This window comes from Pseudomyrmex gracilis, unplaced genomic scaffold (genome assembly GCF_002006095.1).
Source record: "Pseudomyrmex gracilis isolate BER0280 unplaced genomic scaffold, ASM200609v1 scaffold_220, whole genome shotgun sequence".
NCBI classification, from domain to species: Eukaryota; Metazoa; Arthropoda; class Insecta; order Hymenoptera; family Formicidae; genus Pseudomyrmex; species Pseudomyrmex gracilis.
This window is the reverse complement of record NW_018020804.1, coordinates 201891-221325: the sequence shown is the minus strand read 5'-3', so window position 1 is coordinate 221325 and position 19435 is coordinate 201891. Positions and strand designations below refer to the sequence as shown.

Genomic DNA, 19435 nt, shown 5'->3' with positions numbered 1-19435 from the left:
CGGCGGTGGTTAAGAAGATTATCAATCGGTAAATCGGGGACTGTTTGTACTCTTGATCGGTAAGCGAGGGATCGGTAACGCCGACTGATTCTGGCGGGACGAAAATTACAAAATGGCGATCCTTGCTTCGTCGCGGCGACTATCTCGCGTCCGGATTTTTTTATCGCATCTCTGGTAAGAAAATCAAATCGTTATCGTTTCTTTTGCGATTTATCTAATTTGCGGACTTTGTTTTCAAGCGATGACGTTGAAGAGAGATTTTTGTCTCGTCGCGATTGACGCGGTTTGTTTTTTTTTTTTAATACGTTTTGATTGTCTTTGATCTTTGCGCCGCGACTCGGAGAAAATCCGATAAAATACGAGAGAGAGAGAGAGTTCAAGAACGCAAAAATGTAACGTGTGTGTTACACACGACACGGTACTATGTTGCCTTCCGCCCGAGCTCTACACCAATCAAATATACATGGATAATTTATCCGACTTTCCGTCGGTGTTGTTTGAAATATCGCCGTTGCAAAAGCGAATGGTCAAGGCGACGCGCCGACCGAGAAAAGAAGGCAAGCAACTATTCACCAAGTTGCTCCAATAATGACAATTAACGTGAGCGCAAAAACAAAGTAAAACTAATTATTTATTTATCATTAACAACTTGCAATTGCTCATTTGCGACAATAAACTGTTGATTACGTTGTCAATTGACGTAAATAATTTTTCACACAGAAGATCCGATCGGAAGTTTTGATTTGTGATTTTTTTAACAGGCAACTGGGAGACTGTGTCTTCTTCCTGATCTGTGATCTTCCGCGCGGAAAATATTTATTTATTTTCAAACGGAGGGAAACAAATCTCTGGCGCGCGAATCTCCGCCACAGTTTGTTTGACGTAAACTCCAAGTCATTGAAGTTCAATGATAGAGAGGCTGCGTACCACACCGCGGCTTCGCTCGATCTCCTCCTCGATCTTCTTGTCCGAGTGCGGGCACGTGCTCTTCACATCCGACGAGAACCGGTGACGCGGAGAGAAAGAGAGAGAGAGAGACCGTTGACTTGAAGTTCGCGAGAACAATGACCGGATATGCGACCGGACTCGCCCGAGACGCAGTTTCGTTTTGTCATATCGCGGTTATATGAAGGCGATTACGCGACGCGCAACGCGCAACGAGGCGTTAAACGACGGATGATGCGCATCCGAAGATTCGCAGCATCCCGCGATTTAATGGAGCGAGGACGTTTTTTTTTTCTTTTCAACAGAGCGGAAGTATACAGAGAGGTAAGATTGCAAAGACACTTGCGAGTCAAATTTTCTCAAACGTGTGTGCGTACATTACACACAAACATAAACTGACAAATTAATTGCACGTATATAGAGAGAACTGGAAAAAACGAGAATCTACGTGAGATAAAAACACAAGAAGAAACAGAAGAAAAATATCGAACGATGATCGACCTTGCGTGTCGGTTTGACAATCAGCACGTCTGCGATATCTCAAACTGACTGGAAACAACAGACCGTCGCAGCGACGACTTGGCTAATTGTCGTCCCGTTGACGAGCATAGACGAGCGCGTTCTCCAATTCTTCTTCTTCGATCTCCGGTCGATCTAAGGGAAGAAGAAGGAAGAGGATATACGAAAATGGATCGATCAATCAATCGGTCACGCGTGCAATCGACGACGAGTGATGTGATGCGCGTGTTGTGACACCCCGGTCGTTATGGATACGTCGCGACGCGCCCGGGGATCCGGTGTATAGGCACGTCCCATACATCGTCCAGGGCGTGTACGTAATGTGTCGTCCTCGTCGTCTTCGCGCTATAGCGCTCCGCCATGCGGAAGAATCGCCACTCGCTTTTTGATCCTCTCTTGGAAAAGACAGTCGGTGGTTGTTGTTGTTGTCGGCGCCGCGCGATTTTCGAGAAGACGAGAGAACGTATATCACATCCGATCGCTACGTTCATCAACCGATCCCGTGAATCACCGTCTTGCGTCTTCCGCCAATCCCACGGTGAAACAAACACGCGCGTTCTTCCGCCGCGTTCCCCGAAAGCCGCGCGAGCTGAGGTGAGTAGTGACTATAATCGCGCGCAAAAGGAAACAGAGATTTATCGACTAATCGGCTTGTAAATTTTCTTATCGCCCCAACTGTCTAATCAAATAAAATATTTACATCGCGTCCCTATCCATGCGCTGTGCAAATAGAAGTTTTTTATCTCTTATAACAGTATGACTCAAGCGAAGATAACGCAGAACTTCCGTTTTTCCTTGAAGTTTGCTAATATTTTTTTATTTCCTTATAAAAATAAATATCGTTGCAAAAATCGACGAGAGAAATAAAAACGCGGTTTTTTTAGAAATTTAAATTTATAGGTCAACTTGTTTCGCTAATTTTTTTTTTCTTTGTGCAATAATTTGATTTAATTGAATTTCACTTAATATTTTATTTGATTCAAATTGTTTTTTATTTGCTCGATATTTTATTTTACAAATGTTTTTTTATATTCATTTAATTCGCTGCAAATTGTCTCTGTTCTCGGCGCGTTACGTTTCTCGCGAAACGTTTTTTTTACTCTCAATTCGCGAATGAATATTTGATTACTTGTGACTCAATGAGGAGAGTTTCGATTATTACCGGTCGAAATCATAGGTTTTTTTTCCGCGGACCGTAGCGCGAATAACGTAGCCGAGTCGATAAAAGACCCGCGAGGTCCTTGTACTTCACGTGTAGAGATATACTGTACGTACAATAATAATACACCCATACATACGTGTAAGAAAAAAAGAAACTTGGCCAATGTCAACGTAGTTGCAATGCGTCTTATGGCACCTTGCAACCTTTGTGCTTCAATTTTATCCAAACAACTTTAGAACAATTGGTTTCTTAACACACTTAACAAGACGTAAGACCGTTCCTCATCTTATGTACATACATACAATAGTTTCTTTCCAAATGGCAAGGACGTTCTTTTGCGGCTGTCGCGTAATAAATTTCAGAGAACTTGAAACATCAAACTTTCGAACGAAACGTTGTGTTGGAAAATAATTAAAAAACAAAATTAATTCTCTGTTATAATTTCGCGTTCTGGTTTACGGACTCTGCTGCTAATTTTGTTTGGTAGTAATCTATTATGAAAAGATAAAAGAGGGTGTGTCCGCGAGGGGAGCTGCCGACGAACGCGTTTCGTGACGCAATTAAAGATTACTCTACTTAACCATAGGTGGTCTTCGACAAAACACACATCGCGAACGCCGACCAAGTTGTGCCAATACAAACGAGCGCCGTTTATATATCAAGTTAGTGACAGAAACGGTTAATCGATAACCCATTTCTCATTTCCCACCTTCGTGCGCGCGATAATAGAAAAAAAAAAAAGTATCTTATCACTGTTGTAACATCAATTGCCTGTTTGCGGGATTATTGTGTAGAAGCGTAACGTAAGCGTTTCCTGATGATTCTAGACATTTGTGTCAATCTTCTACAAAAGAAAAAAAAAAGCATCGAGAAACGTGCTTGCGTGTTTGTGAAAAAAAATGTGTAATTAATAGAATTCTTGTTTAAATTATTTGTTGTCCTCGCGCGGAGAAACGAGAATTAACATTAACAATTTCGCCGGTTTGTTAAATTGTGTTTTCCTCGTTTTTTTTTTTTTTTCAATTCGATCTTGTTACATCTGACGTCTCGTTGTTGCGACAGCAAACACACGAAGCTCCGTGTTCTCGATTCTTCGAGACTTTTGTCGATAGACGCGTTCATTTATTTTCTAAAATTTCACGGCATACATATATATTGTAACGCGCGTTCACGTCGTTTTGCGTCGACAGAAGCGAGACGTGAACAAAGCGAGCGTTTGAAAATAATAATTGTTCGTTGTACGGTAAAGCATTTTGGAGAGATGCAACGCACAAGCTACGCTTCATCTGTGTAACCTCGTTTCGAATCTCTCGCATCGCGAAGGTGCGCGAATTGCCTCTTTCGTGTCGCATATGTGACTCACACTCGGATCACGTGAGCGAGAGAATGACGAGTTTTTCCTTTTTTGCCAGTTATGTTCAGCTTGAGGCCGCACAGTTCCACCACGAGGCACGAGATTGACATGATCAACAAGGCCCAGCGGGCCATACACACAACCACGGATTCCATTGAGAAACTGCGTCTGCTCTGCCTGACCAGAGGTGCCAATGGCATTCTCGGTCTGGGTAGGTAAGTCTCAGAGAAGCGTTTTTAACAAGATTATTTTTTTTTTTCCTCATCGGTAAACGTCCGTACGGACGAATTCCGATCCGACGTTCCGTATCAACGCGCTCATTGTGCGCACACAGAATTTTACAATTTCTTTGTTCAGACGCGCTTGAAACATAATCTTTGAAACGGTCATCCGTTTTCTAATTAATGAAGAAAAAATAAAAATAAAAAGTTAGTCGCATAAGTCGGATAAGGTCGGCCTCACGCGAATGTGCGCGCGTGCGATGACAATACGGTTCTTGCCCGCACACGAAATCGGCATCTAATGATCGTCCCTGACTTTTGTCACATAACGATATTCAAGTCATCTCATTGCGCGTCGTTATATTTATTACATTCCTCTTTCGCAGAGTGTTCCGTCGTATGGACGAGGACGGCAACAAGAAGCTGAACCTTGAGGAATTCAAACAGGGTCTGGAGGAGAGCGAGCTCGAACTGTCCGAAGATGAGATCAATAATATCTTTCAGAAGTTCGACACCGACAACGACGGAAACGTCAGCGTCGACGAGTTTCTCGTCGGTTTGCGAGTTAGTTTTTTTAAATCAAATATACACTTGTTAAAATTTTATTTTAACACACATATGTTTTTAATTTCTTCTCTTGATTCAAAAACAGAAAAAAAAAAAAAACAATTTCGCGCCGCGCGAAGCAACGCAAAGTGTTGCGACAAAATTTAGCGATTGAAACAAATTAATTGCGTAAATATTGCGTGTTGATATCGAATTGAGATAAATTTTGCAGCCGCCGATGAGTCAAAGCCGCAGAGATATAGTCGACCAGGCGTTCAAGAAGTTGGACAAAACCGGCGACGGGCGAATCACCATCGACGATCTCCGTGGGGTTTACAACGTCAAATGTCATCCGCGTTACATCAGCGGGGAGGAAAGCGAAGACAGTATTTTGAACAAGTTTCTCTCGAATTTCGAGCACGGCAACAACGACGGAGTCGTGAGTGTTCTGATATCTAGCTGTATTTTTTTCTTGTGTGCGATTTTTAAACTGCGGAAATTTTATTGTCGAACGGTGTTTCTTTTCAGGTAACGGAGGAAGAGTTCATAAATTATTACAGCGTTATCAGCGCGAGCATAGATCACGACGCTTACTTCGATTTGATAATACGCAACGCTTACAAGCTGTGAAACATCCGCTGATCTTGCGTTTCGGAGAAGACATTAATATCTCTATCGCTGTTCTAAGAGTTTACATAAATTAAAATATTTCTCTTTTTCGCTCCCTCCCTCCCTCTCTATCTCTCTCTCATATAATGTTATCAAATGTGTGCCTTAGCTTGTCGTTAGACTCGCACATATTCTACTCTTACGATAGCAATCTTGCGAATATATATTTCCAGTACATTACCGTGTGACTATTTCGTTCAGTTGTAGACGGTCGAAAACTAAAACAAGTATAGGATAACAAGTTCTATGTTTATTAATCACGTTAATAATTCACTGAAGCGTGTGTTCTCGAAGAAGAAGAAGAAGAAGAAGAAGAAAGAAAGAAGCGAAAGCGCGTTAAAAAATTTATCTCCGCCTTTGTAAATTCCTATTTTGTCGTCGGATCGCTTGGACGATCGCAAAAATTTATTCGCAAACTACAAAGGAACTTTCCACGCGACAAACGTTCGTTTAGACGTTCGTTTAGACGTCACGTGTGGAATCGTGAATTCGCGAACTCTTGTGAATAAAGACAAAGATTCCGCTTTCCGGACACACAATGGTCTTCTTTGTCCTCTTCTTCTTCGATCCGTTATTTTGCGAAACAAGTTGGTTATAGGGACCAATTCTCCCAACCGTGTGCGATTTGCGACAACGCGCGCGCTTCTTCTTTTGAAACGTTTTATTCTTCTTCTCTGTAATCGTATGTTTGTTCTTGAGAATAAAAAAAAAATATCTGCGAATGATATTGAAATATTGGCAGTCTGTATTCCACGTACGAGAACAACACACGTGACCCGACTGGCAATATTATAAACGTGGCTCACGACGGTATTTTCGTGATAAATGAGAGAGAAGATTAACCGCTGCGTCAACACTTCACGGAATTCTGTAATCTCAATTACGGCGAAGCAACATCCGTGAGAGAGAAAGACGCTCGCGATTAAAATAAATAAAAATGAGTTTTTCGGCTTGTCGATGCAATTTTAATCGAGGTAAACCGGTTTATTTGTGTGCATGATGTAAATTATCCTTACGACTTGTCCTTGTTCTCCTTTTAAAAAAAAAAAAAAAATTTACTTTGACGTTTCGAGTGTGTGAGAAAAATTTTATATGAATTTCTTCGTTTCGACGTTGCAATTCCCGCGTCGTGGAAGGATTTGTTGAAGCTGGAGGAGGAAAAAAAAAAAGACCTGCATCGGCCGGGAATCGAACCCGGGCCGCCCGCGTGGCAGGCGAGCATTCTACCACTGAACCACCGATGCTTGGACGATCATCGGTGGTTCATGCGGCTAGAAATAGCAATAGCGTGAACTAGATTTCCTAGAGTTTGTGTTAAAACGTATGTTGATTCTCTCGCATTTCTCACGCGTAATGTAATTTTTGTAAATAATTAATTTTCTTTGGTTTTGCGGCCTCGTTCGCGGCGAACACTTCCTGTCCGGAAAACGTTTTGCCTTTACCTCGGAGTCTCCGGTCTCGCAGACAGTCGATCTCGAGAAAAAAGAAAATTAAAGAAAAACTAAAGAAAATTAAAAAATGTTTCTTGCGCAATCTCGTGTTTTTTTTTCCACAACACGCGTGTCAAAATTGTAATTTCATCCGAAAAGACGAAAAAAAAAAGACCTCCCCGGCGGGGAATCGAACCCCGGTCTCCCGCGTGACAGGCGGGGATACTAACCACTATACTACCGAGGACTTGACGACTGAGATCGTTACTTTGCGGCTCAAATAACGTCAAGTCCTCGGTAAGCGCGCAACAAGAAATCATCGTGTAAGCAAACCTGTGTCAAAATATTCACCCCGAGACTTTTTTATTTTCAAACTGTCAATTTACTCTCGTCGATATTTCCAGGAATGATGAACGGGAAATCAAAGAGAGAAAGTGAGCGAGAGAGAATGTCGCGCGTTAAAGAGAACGCGAGACGGAAGATCAGATGGCGTTAGTGGATGACATCGAAAGAGGTTCAACCGACAAAGACTCCGCCGCTGTGTATATAATTGTGTGCGATGAGGAGGAGTGAAGAGGACAAGGGGGAGTGGACGAGAAGGCAGGCACTAGGCAGGCGGACGTGTGGCAGATAGGTGCCTGGCTGTGCTTCGGAAACACGCGCGTTGGTTGATCATTTGTGCTGTGGACGCTCGAGCGGTGCGTGGCGGCTATCCATGTGTGCATAGGTGCTGTTTGTTACGTGGGACACACTGCGTGAGCGTTACAAATACTTTCGATAGCCGCGGGAATGTTGTTCGAAGCCAAGATGAAGTGCTGCATCACATTTACCGTTGTGACGTTACTTCTCTGTAAGTTTTTGACGAATCCCCCGTCCTCTCCCTCTGCGACCGACCCCCCTTTCCGTCTTGAAAACTCTTGATTTCGAATCAAATCCGCGTTCGATATCGAACGAGATAACATCACACGTGATGATAATTAACGCTGATCGAATCGAAGTAATTGAAGCTATATAAAATGACGCAAAGAGCCGATACCGATTAGTAACTGTCTGTTTCCGCATTCGGATACCGATTGGAGTATTATTGTCTAATACTCGCAAATTTTAAATGTCAAAAGCCGCAGTCACTTTGCGTACGTGTCTAAAACGCTATAAATAATAGAGAGAATTTTATTTTTAGTTTGGAAGTAAAACTTGTGTAAAAAAAGTTGGAGTTTGTTAGCGCGTCTCCGATTGTTGTAAAATGCCTAGATGACGAAGAGAGTTTGGGATTTTACAACTCCAATTGTCTTGCGTTCTCAGAAAATTAAAAAAAAAAAAAAAAAAAAACACTTGTCTTGCGCAAGAAAAGTTACTTACGTGAACGAGACCGACGACGACGACTCGGACAATGAAAACGAGCGCTTATTGCGCTTCTCGATCGTTAATTTTATGCTGATCACACGCGACATAATTTTATAGTGACGCGAGAGTCTCTCATTTCCATTGTAAATTTAACTATTATCGTTTACTATTAATAATAGTTCTTTTTTAGCAATTTGATTGATATTTCTCGATATTAATATTGTACATAAATTGTTCTTGTGTCTTAGATCACGCGGAGAAAATTATTTGCTGAGAGAAACATTTGTTTAATCTAACCGAACGTTTTGTTGCAAAACAAAAATCGCGCAATTGGCAGTTTTTTTTTTTTTATATCCGTGTGGTAACCGATTTCCAAGCAAATTTTTCTTTTTCGCGGACCGTTGGCATCTTCTTGGAAAACAGGAAGATCGCGTTCTTCTCTTGTTACTTTTAAACGAGAGGAAAATCTATTTTTCCTCTCTGTGATACAAAACGTAAAAAAACTTGATTGAGAAACCGACGTGATATCCAACGCGCTTAACTCTTGATCTACTTATGTAGTTCTTACGTGTCCGATGTTGAATCGCACTTTGCCCAAAAGGAATTAATGTGACGGTTGTTTTTTTTTTTTTTTCTTTTTGTTTCTATTATGTCGACTGTTGTCAATATTGCTATCAAATCCTTACTTGCGGTATTGCATACCGCAACGATAAGAATAAAAATGAAAATGTGATTAAGATGAGAGGTAAAAAAAAATACACGACGCGTATAAGAATTTTTACAAAATTATCAGTCGACTGTCCAATAAACAAAAGTTCGCGCGAAAATTGACGTCTCGTTGAATGTTTGTTCGAATGCAATTTTTTCTCAACATTTTTTTTTTTAATTATTACGTTTAATTTTTTCTCAACGTTTTTTTAATAGATTTGCGCCAATTACAATTTACGCGTAATTTTATTCAGATGTGCGATTTATTCTTAACAACATTTCTTTTTGATTTTATTTAATTTTTATTATTATTTCGCTATTTCCTAACACAAGTTTTAATTGGCCAGTAAAGTTGTCCTGTCGTATCGATAACCTTTTCTATTTATCCGCAATATGCTGGCGGATGTTACTTATGAGCAAACACATTCATTTTTTTTTCCCCTCCTTAAGAATGATTCACGTTTCGGTCTTTATCCAACTCGTTTGTATCTCTTTCGTAACGAAAACTGACACATATGTATTATTTCGTCTCATACAAGAAAAAAAAAAAAAAAAAAAAAGAATGGCTCAACTACACAACGAAAAGATTGTTGCTAATTGACGCGACAATTGGCAGGTGAAAATAATCACCGAGATAATTATGTACGCGAATCCGTGATTTGAATCCCGACAAAAATTGTCGTCAATCAGAAGAATCCAAAGCAGTTTTTCCGCAACGATAAAGGAGCGAGAGATAAAACGCGATTGTGTCGGTTGTGGAGTCCGACTCCGATACAAAGTCCACAAATTATAAACATATGCGGCCTCTTTCACCGTGAAATCTCCGCTTCGATTAAAAAAAGAGAGGGCTTTTCGAGATATAGACGCGAGAGCGATTCCGACACGCGTTTATTCAAAGAAACAATGCGCACGATCAGAACAAAGATATTCGGAAATCCGAAGATTGAGAAAAGAAAAAAAAACAAACAAATTCTTTGCGCGCAATAATTGCTGCTCTCTTTTCCTACGTTCTTCTTTGATGCGCGATGGAAAAAAAATTGATGTAATTTGATGCGCGATGGAAAAAAATTAGCGCAAAAAACTCGCGTATATGATACGCGAGCTATTACGAATGGAAATTTATTCAGAGGAAGAAGACTTTAATCATCAGTCATTTTCTTCATTATGCGATTTTATGAGATGATCGCTAACTCGTTCGTGTAACTGCCGCCGTTCATTCTCGAGTTTTTTTTTTTTTTTTTTTGCAAACGACACGAAGCACATATTGATTAGACATTGAACGATGACGCGTTGAATCGCACTCGAACGTAACGTTCGCGCGCGGATTAATTTCAAAGAGCGTATTAGTAAAAGAAAATAGCACGGAATGTTTTATTTATTTATTTTTTTGTTTTTTACTAATTTTTTCTTCATGTTTCAGGTTTTAATGCGTGCGCGTACTCGCAAGACTCGTCGTCCGTTGACAACGTGCAAAATCTGATAGGCGACATTCCGGAACTGAAGAATGTGAACGCGTCCGGCGTTCAGGCTCAGGCGGAAAATTTGTTCAAGGAAAAGTGCAAGAGGAACGGCGGGCCGAACGCGTTCGAGAACATCGACCGGGCGAAAACCGAGATGGTCGAGTGCGTTCAGTCGTTGATCAACATCACGGATCTTCAGTCCGAAATAGACAAGTACAAATCCACTGGCGATTTGGACATCGTCTTCAAGAGGTACTGCAACAAGCGCTTCACTCTGCGAGCCTGCGTGACAAACTTCACCAGCACGTTGGAAGCGTGTCTGGACGAAAAGGAGAAGGAGAACATCAAGATCGTACTGAACATCACCGACTCTCTCTTGGAATTCACTTGCTTCAAGGAGGGCGAGCGCATAGCCCGTACGTGCCCGAACTGTTCTTTTTTTTTTTTTTTTCGTCTTGCGGATTTTCTTTTGTTAGGGCAATAATAATAATAATAATGGACCGTTTTTATCTTCAGTTTTCATCGCGGCCGGAGGACCGGAGTGCATCGAATCCAAGAAAGATGCGATTCAAGACTGCGCCAACAAGACTTATTCCAGTAGGTTGCCAACGTCGAACAGCGGCGGCTCGCTGGACGTCGAGAATTTGCCAACGTTGTTATTCGACACAAAGGAATGCAGGTGAGCCGCGCGTTCTTTAACGCGATCGATCTCTCTTGAAGTGAACAAAAAAAGAATTTCTCTTGACTCGAACGAGCCTCCTGATTGAAAGCCCATCGACTCTCGTCACTTGGTTTCGACTTGGGTCGCTAGAAACTCTGCTTCTCTGTTGTTGGCTATTGTGAAATACTATAGTAAAAAAATGTATTGCTCACGTTGTGCAGGGACATGGTTAGCCTTCAGAACTGCGTCGTGGCGGAATTGGAAAACTGTCCGGATCCGACGACGGCGAATCTCGTGAATTCCATATTCAATTACGTGAAACGAGTTACGCCATGCGAGAATCTTCTCATCGCGCAAAGCGCCGCTGCTACCGGCTCGCAAGCGGAATCTTCCGGTGTTTCATATGTCAGCGTGTTTTCCACCGTGACGATTTTGTCAATTATAGCGAGCTACGTCGGTGTAGCGACGGTGTAAAACCGTCCGTTACACGCACGTCGCACAAAAGCTTTAAAAGAAAATTTAATATCATATATCCTTAAATATGTGATAACACGACGAACGTAGAAATACGTTGTGGGAGCGCCTAAACGCGTAATAAGAATTCATTTTTACGCGATCAAAGACGAAGTGCTATATGAAAGCCCAGTTCATACCTCTGATCTTTCTCATTAAACGATAAGTTATCTTTTTTTTTTTTATGTGTTTTGTGTTTTGCTTTCACAACAACAAATTGTCAGTGTTGTACTTTTTTTGTTTCCTAACTTGAGAAAAAAACACATTGGTGTTTAATTTGAGAATTATTGTTAGGCAGAGAATTATTATATAAGGCGTTGTATTTAAGATGTATGTTCAAATTATAACGTACACCTGTGTGTGTCCAACATAAGCTTGACTCGATTAAGCAAATTAATGCAATTTGGACGAGGTTCGGCATTTCACCAGCACTTGGCTTCCAAACAAAGAGCCAGACGAGCAAATTAGTGCGTTGATATAAATTTACATATTTTCGTGTAATTCTTACAATTTCAAGTAATAATATTGAACGCTTCGAATCTGCAAGATTCTTCTTAAGCGTCAAAAATCAATTGTAATAATACAAATCGGTGCAAGAGCGATCGATCTCACGTTCAAAATGTCAGATTCACTCTCTTAAAAAAAATTGCCGTCAGTTCTCCAATCGTCCAGTTTTTTTTTTTCTAAAATTAATAAATTCATACCAAGTCAAGTTCACGTGGCAAGAAACACACGCACTGAAGCCTTGCGACACGTTCCGTTATGTAAAACCGACGGCAAGAGATCACAATCTTTTCAGGCAAAATACGAAGACATTCGTTCAATTAAAAATATGTACAATAACGTTGACTCACGTTCTTTCCAAAGAATTGTTATAAAAAGAATGTAAGTGGATTTTATTTTGCAACCGCTGTCGCATATGTTGTTTCAGCAATATGTTATACTTTGAACATACGCTAGTTCCACGTTACGCAAGGATGATTGAATTTTATTTATATTATGTTTTATATACGCATATATATATTTGTTTTATATACATATATTATTTTTTTTTTTTGGTTTGTTTAGTTGTATGTATTGCATATAAGTATAGAACGTAATAGAAATGACGGAGAAAGTAATAATTGAGAAAAATTGAAGAATAATTGTCGGGGGTGCTGTCTGATGGGATGGCACCCCGATCCGTTGTTGCATAACAGCTGATGAGAAACCATTTAACACACATTGTAATTAATATATTTTTCTTATATACGTATATTCTTATACGTATACCATATTCGCAAAAATAGATTTTAGATCAACTTTTTCTATTGTTTTTTGCGAATAAAAAATCATCTTTTCGGCGATACGTTTTTTGATATTGATTATACAAAGTGTCCAATTTACATAATTCTAATTCGCTGTTCAAAGGAGGGGAAAAGAAAAACAGTTCGACTGGATATTGTGAGAAAACCGTTTTTTATTTTGCTGGCATATTCCCCGTGAAACGGAGAAACGAAACAGTATTGTCCGGTTAAAGAATTTAAACACGTTCGCACACAGACGTTTGCAAACAAACGAGATGCGTGAAAAATTATCTTGATATTTCCGTGAATTGACAAGGGAGATACGTAATGTGTAAGTTATACAAGGTGTACCTTTATACGCTGCGGTTCTAGGCAAAAATGTTCTCTACGCTTTCGCGACGTGTCGCGCGAATTTTTGAAAATGGTGTTTTTTCAAACTAATAAAAAAACCGCTTTGTTGTCATTTCCACACAACGACGATTCTCGGTTCTCGAGAACTCAACCGTTGTTTCGTTACAAATTATTTGTAATTGTTCTCGCGATCTCTCGCGGATCTCTCTCTACGAGAGAAGAGAACAGATTTGACAAGAAGCTTGCCCCTGTAAAAAAAAATTACAAATTTACAAAATGCGTGCTTTGTATAAATTTTCAAACGAGAGTTCAAACGCAAAGTTTATCGCTCGTTTGGCGATTACGGATGATGAAACTCCGGGGAATTGACAGTAAAACTGTAACCCTGTAGTTTTTTTTTTTTTTTTACGATTGTATCTCGTGACGAGCAACGCGACTTTGTTGCTCGCACGACTGCTCAGAATGTTGTTTGCTTGGAATTGTGTGGCGTCTAACGCGTAGAGTTTAAGTACCAAAGCCAATTTGTAAAACGATTAAATTTAATAAATACGATAATCACGAAATTGCGCAAACATAACGTGTCTCTTTGCGCGACGTGATATGTTTGGCTCAAAAAAAAAAAAAGAAAAAACATTTCCTTTTTCCAGAGAGCCCAAGAAACTGAGCTCGGCGGTTCGTTGCTTCGCGCGCGCCGAGGGGTTTCTTTATTGCGCATTTGGAATTGCGGGAATCTTCGGGAAACGTTCTCGAGAGAGACATTGCGACGTTGCCGTGCGAGCCAATTGTTCTCTCTGGAAGCGAACATGCGCGCCAGCTTCGGTCAACGAAGTTGAGACCAAGAGAAACGGAGTGGTGCCGAAATCGCCCCCGGGATAAAAAAAAAAAAAATTGTCTTTGAAATTTTCTACCCCGCTCTCTGAGAGGTCGAAGCTTGCGTAATTTTTCTCACACGCACGGAAGTCCGGGATTTACACGTCGCACGGAATCCGAACGAAGTTACGAAAGATTATACGTACATGGGGTGCGTTCAGACAACTCAACGGTTAGGAGAGATCATCGCTTATGATAGGACTGTTCTTCAAAATCTCAAGCGGTTCCAAAAGTACGATCCAATCAGAAGTGATTATCTTTCAACCGTTGTGCGAACCGTTGAATTGTCTGAACGCACCCATGGTGTTTTAAAAAGACGACTGTTTGTAATATAATTTTGTGTGTGATTTTTAAAACAAAAGTAAGTGAGAAGAATTTTCTGTTGGTATTATATACAGCGATCCGATTACACGATCAGAGTTAGGCCTGGTTTATGCGGGCCTGAGATTTTAATATTTCTGTTTATTAACAGAAACATAACAGAATGTAACAGAAGCATTGGGTGCGTTCAGACAACTCAACGGTTGAGAGATCATCACTTATAATAGGACTATTCTTCAAAATCTGCAGCGGTTCCAAAAGTATGATCCAATCAGAAGTGATTATCTCTCAACCGTTGTGCGAACCGTTGAGTTGTCTGAACGCACCCATTGAAATCCTATAGTTGGAACTTGTACCAATTCCGGCACAAATTAACAGTTATTACCCTCATAAACAAGGCCAAAACAAGGCCTTATTTGCTCGCATGAACCAGGCCTTACTTACAACTCTCTCTTTCTCGTGACGCAAGCACGCGATATGTTACGTCATGAGGAAGGGGGCCCCGATCGCCAGTTTGTACGGGGTTGGATTGTCGCGTTTGGCGCATGCGCGGTAGAAAAAAGCGTGGCATCGTGGCAACGCCGAGGCACCCGCCTCTGGCGGAGCCAGCCACAGTACAGTTGAGAACGCCGTTGTAGGCTGTCTCGACGTGTATGTTCTGAACGGTTTTGCAACATGTTAATGAGTTTTCGTCTGCTCCCAACGAAAAATTCACGTGGCGTGTTCAGTATACGAAAGAAAAACACTAGTTCGAGATATTTACCTTCTTGATCAAGTATTTTGTTTAGTTTCAATTGTGCGGGAAGCGAGCTAAAGGAAGATGCCAGGCAAAGGGGGCAGAAGAGGAAAGTACGGTGAGTTGTACATCACATCACACACACACATTACGTAGCTTCTCGCAATGTGTATATCCTAAGTACATATCACATTTTCAGTATCTCCTACCGATCTCTCATCTCTCCTTCGTAAAAAAAAAAAAAAAAGAAAGAAAGAAAACAAAGGAAGAGGAAATCGCAATCCGAACAATCCACGTGACGCAGTCGTTTTATTATTAAATTATCGACTTCTCCGCGTCCGTTTTTTTGTTCGTTTTCTCTCATCCTCTCGGTGACTCATCCCGTGCGCAACGGAAATCCTATTTGTTTCCACCCTCGCTTGCGTATCGCTTTCCACACCTCGCGCACGTGGATCAATGTGTGTGTGAATTTCCCTACCCTCCTCGCCTCGAGATTTCGGATTTTTCGCACGCGAAATCCCCTTGGCCGCGAGGGGGATGGGTAACATGGCGTGGGCGCGTTTTGAGGCTACGACGAAGCTAAATAACACTAGCGTCCCCCATGTGACTCTCATGCTTCTCGCGACATGACACATGGATGGCTTTTTTCAATTAATCGCCGATGATATTCGCGCGAACGACTCGTCGTCGTCGTCGCTCCGAGATCCATCAATCGGAGCCGAAGTCGTCAAGGTTGAGGCGCGTTTTTTTTTTTTTTTTTACTTTCATTTTTCCCCGTTGGAAAATCGAGGTTAGGTCGACGCGAGCGCAAGAATTTGCGCAATCGGTGGCAATCGACAATTTTCAGCGCTTATCGCAATTTGCTCTTTTGTGTTGTCTCGATTGCTCCAGCTGTCTCAACTTGTCCCGAACAAGGAAGACACCACACTAGACTAATTTATTTGCAAAAGAATTTACATATGTGCGAAAAAATGTTAAGTTTTTTTTTATTTTTAATTTTTTTATTTGTTCCATATTGTTTGCGCGATGGAGATTCTTCTTCGATTGAGCAAACAAAAGCTTCTTTTCGCGTCTCCGCGATTAAGAATCCAAAAAAAATTGCAAATTTAACGCGGGTCTTTGAGACACTTCGCATATATTGCGCATTTGTGCGCAAAGAACGGCCGTGCGCCTTTTGTGCTGTTTTTTTTTGTTTTTGTTCGCGCGGACACACGATGCAGCTGCAATATGCGAGATAACTTTAATCTTTTTTTTTTTTCGCTCGATAAAAGTTTTATATTTAGCTCGTTCGAAATCTTACGCAACCTGCATTTTGTTTTGTGTATGTTGCATTCGATCGAAAAAATCTCTCTCAATTGAATGAAAATAATACAGAGTAAGAAAAAAAGCACAGAATTCAATAAAAATAATTCCAACGCACGTGCGCGCGTATAATTGTTTTGTGTGTGCGAACGTGAAAATTAATCTACCGGATTGTGTTAAGAGAGAAATTAAATATCTGGCATAAAAAAAAAAAAAATAGATATTTTACACATGTAAGATTATTTATAAATTATTCTTACATCTATTTACGTGCGTATAAATATCTATTTTTATTTTTAATAGATATTGATTATTTGATGTTATTTGTTAATTGTTTAATAGATATTAGATATTTTCATCTGTTTGTTTTTTTACCAGATATTTATTCATGTGTGTAAAATTATTTTCACACACTAAAATTCTCTGGCACGCGAATACATTTGTTACTTTCGTCAGCCAAATGTTTTTTAGATTTGTTTTAAGTTGAATATCGTCACTCCCTACGTATAATTACATAAGTGTCACATATGGGATTTTCAGTTTATTGTGCATAGTGACACTCAGAAAGTCATGTTCTTTGTGGTCACCAAAGTATTAAAAAAAAAATATTCACAAGTATGGTAAAAATTTAAAACCGAAAGATCCCTTAACTAGGGAAACTACATATATGAAGCTTCAAACTTTTAAACTGCTCTCCTCTCAAATTTGCGTTTTGGAATTACGGGATTATACGTAGGGAGTGACGCGATATGTAGTTGGTGTATGTTTCTATAAAACAGTCTCAACACTCACACACTTATATAATAATATAAATTGCAAATCGCCAAAGAATGATAAAATCATTGGGCGTAATGGGTTTTGAAAAAACGTACGTCTTTAAACTTTACAATCGCATGTTCTTTAAAAAAAAAAAAAAAACTTGACTGTGAAAATAATTTAACAATTCAGCGTATTAATATTTATTTTGTTTGTGTTGAGACATGAGAAGGACCTGTCTAATGCGTACGCGTGTATCAAACAGGTACATAACAGCTGTAAAGATTTCACGTTACGTAACCGTGACATTCTCACTTCCAGGAGTGTTGTTATTATTTTTCACTGACTTAAGTTTATTATCGTTTGCGTCACGTTCCTGATCTAAATTCAAATTGTTCAACTCATCAAAATTTGTATACGTTTGTTTTACGTAACAAGGAGAAAAGATTGATTGTGTTATTGTTTTTTTCGTTGTAAACACCAAGCCAGAGAAAACAACATTTCAACTCGTTATTGCCGATCGTTAATTAACGAGTCACACGCGCACGTGTGTAAGCAGAGCTTTTCGCAATAACTCATGATGATTCGAATATTAACAGGTGGAAAGAGGGTTGAGTTTACATCCGACGAGGATTCGGTCAACAATGACGCCTGTAGCGATATCAGCGGCCAATCGGACAATCGCAGCGTGCCGGAGGATGCCAATGACAACGAGGTGGACGAACTCGCTCAGCAGGAGGCGTTCGAGGAGAAGTTGAGGGAGGCGATCGACGGACTTACGCAGAAGAGCTCCAAGGGCAGAACCATCTGTTTCAACGGCGTTGAGAAGATCTTCGCCATCAAGTATATTCCCGATTTCGTGGAGGATAGAAAAATGACCATCGCCGACGCGGTCGAGCGCGGATTGAAGAAGGGACGCGGCGAGGAGCAATCGACGGCGGCTAGACTCGGATCTCTGCTCTGCGTTCAATTGGGAGCGTTCGATAGCGCCGAGACGATATGCAACGACCTGAAGTCCACTCTTATTTTCATCGCCAATGACAATGCGGCTTCTGTCGGTGCTCGTGCTGAGGTAAACGAATCCAAAAAAAACAAAGCTTTGTATTGTCAGCCGCGTGTCATGTTTGCTCCAACACCTTTTGTTGTTTATTTTACAAATAAATTTGTGGCAGCATCATCAATCTTGAAGTAAAAACGGAAACTTTGATTTCACAGTGTTGCTGGGCACTGGCTATGAATCAGTTCTTATCGGGCAATGATGCAACTGACACCATAGAAATTGTTCAATTACTTTCGTCCATCTTCTCCGGTTCATATCTGAAGGGAAACGGCGCGATCGCGAACATATCGACGGACGTGGCCGCGTTGCACGCGGCGGCTATCTCATCGTGGACGCTGCTTCTGACGGTCATGACCTCCGCGGACATCTACAATTTGCTCGCGAGCGACAGGACCAACAGTTACATGCCGTGAGTATTCGCGTCTCCGTATTCAAGGGAAAATACGGGATAATAACACAACGCGCGTGGGGTATAAATGTCTTCTTCTTCCGCAGTTCTCTCAATCGACTGCGCGAGTTGCTGGAGTCGCCGCATCTGGACGTACGTTTGTCGGCCGGCGAGGCGTTAGCGGTGATATTCGAGCTCGGCCGCGACTTCTCGTACGATTACGAGCAAGACTGGGCGCTCGATCTCGTCGAAATTCTCCGACAACTCGCCACGGATTCGAACAAGTACCGGGCGAAGAAAGATCGCAAGCAGCAACGCGCTAATTTCAGAGACATACTGCGGTACATCGAAGAAGACGTTGTTCCCGAGATGAGCGTCAGATTCGGAAAGGAGGTTCTGTACTTGGAGGGATGGTGCGCGAGAACTCAGTACAACGTTTGCTGTCGATTGTTGGGACCCGGTATCAACATCCATCTTGCCGAGAACCAACTGCTGCGCGAGATCTTTCATCTGGGCAACAAGGTCATACCAATACCGAATAGTCAGAAAACGAGTAAATTGGAAAGAGTGAGTACACTGCGGGTTTGTTTGGAAAAAAAAAATCTGATTGGCGGGATGCGAAACTACCAATTGGTTTTTTCTGTTGTTACAGACTCTGATGAACGCGGCCGCGTTCAAAGCACGTACCATTCAACGCAATAAGAATCGCGACAAGAGATCCGCAGCTATGGCACCGTAAATCGCACTTCTGCTCTACACTGGCTGGCCGATTTTAATATATACAATATACAAGAGTACATAATTTTTTTGATTTTTTTTTTAATTTATTTTAC

The 19435-nt window shown here is 41.0% G+C and overlaps 3 protein-coding genes and 2 non-coding genes across 5 annotated transcripts; 3 read left to right on the top strand and 2 right to left on the bottom strand.

Annotated features, from left to right (window-relative positions):
- Nucleotides 1–3495: 3495 nt before the first annotated feature.
- LOC109858711 (calcyphosin-like protein) lies at nucleotides 3496–6385 on the top strand. The gene is made up of 5 exons (XM_020436226.1): nucleotides 3496–3949; nucleotides 4039–4195; nucleotides 4588–4765; nucleotides 4980–5186; nucleotides 5276–6385. Exons 2-5 carry the CDS (start codon nucleotides 4041–4043, stop codon nucleotides 5375–5377), a joined length of 642 nt encoding a protein of 213 aa, XP_020291815.1. The 5' UTR covers nucleotides 3496–3949; nucleotides 4039–4040; the 3' UTR covers nucleotides 5378–6385.
- Nucleotides 6386–6589: 204 nt separating this feature from the next.
- Trnag-gcc lies at nucleotides 6590–6660 on the bottom strand. Its single transcript has one exon. It is a non-coding gene; the product is annotated as a tRNA-Gly (tRNA).
- A 361-nt stretch (nucleotides 6661–7021) lies between these two features.
- Nucleotides 7022–7093, bottom strand: Trnad-guc. The gene has a single exon. It is a non-coding gene; the product is annotated as a tRNA-Asp (tRNA).
- A 319-nt stretch (nucleotides 7094–7412) lies between these two features.
- LOC109858733 (27 kDa hemolymph protein-like) lies at nucleotides 7413–13732 on the top strand. Its single transcript, XM_020436272.1, has 4 exons — nucleotides 7413–7696; nucleotides 10319–10774; nucleotides 10875–11037; nucleotides 11241–13732. The coding sequence occupies exons 1-4, from the start codon at nucleotides 7636–7638 to the stop codon at nucleotides 11491–11493; spliced, it is 933 nt and encodes a 310-aa protein (XP_020291861.1). The 5' UTR covers nucleotides 7413–7635; the 3' UTR covers nucleotides 11494–13732.
- A 1221-nt stretch (nucleotides 13733–14953) lies between these two features.
- Nucleotides 14954–19421, top strand: LOC109858732 (interferon-related developmental regulator 2). The gene is made up of 5 exons (XM_020436271.1): nucleotides 14954–15214; nucleotides 17754–18226; nucleotides 18370–18623; nucleotides 18710–19169; nucleotides 19255–19421. Exons 1-5 carry the CDS (start codon nucleotides 15181–15183, stop codon nucleotides 19339–19341), a joined length of 1308 nt encoding a protein of 435 aa, XP_020291860.1. The 5' UTR covers nucleotides 14954–15180; the 3' UTR covers nucleotides 19342–19421.
- Nucleotides 19422–19435: the final 14 nt, after the last annotated feature.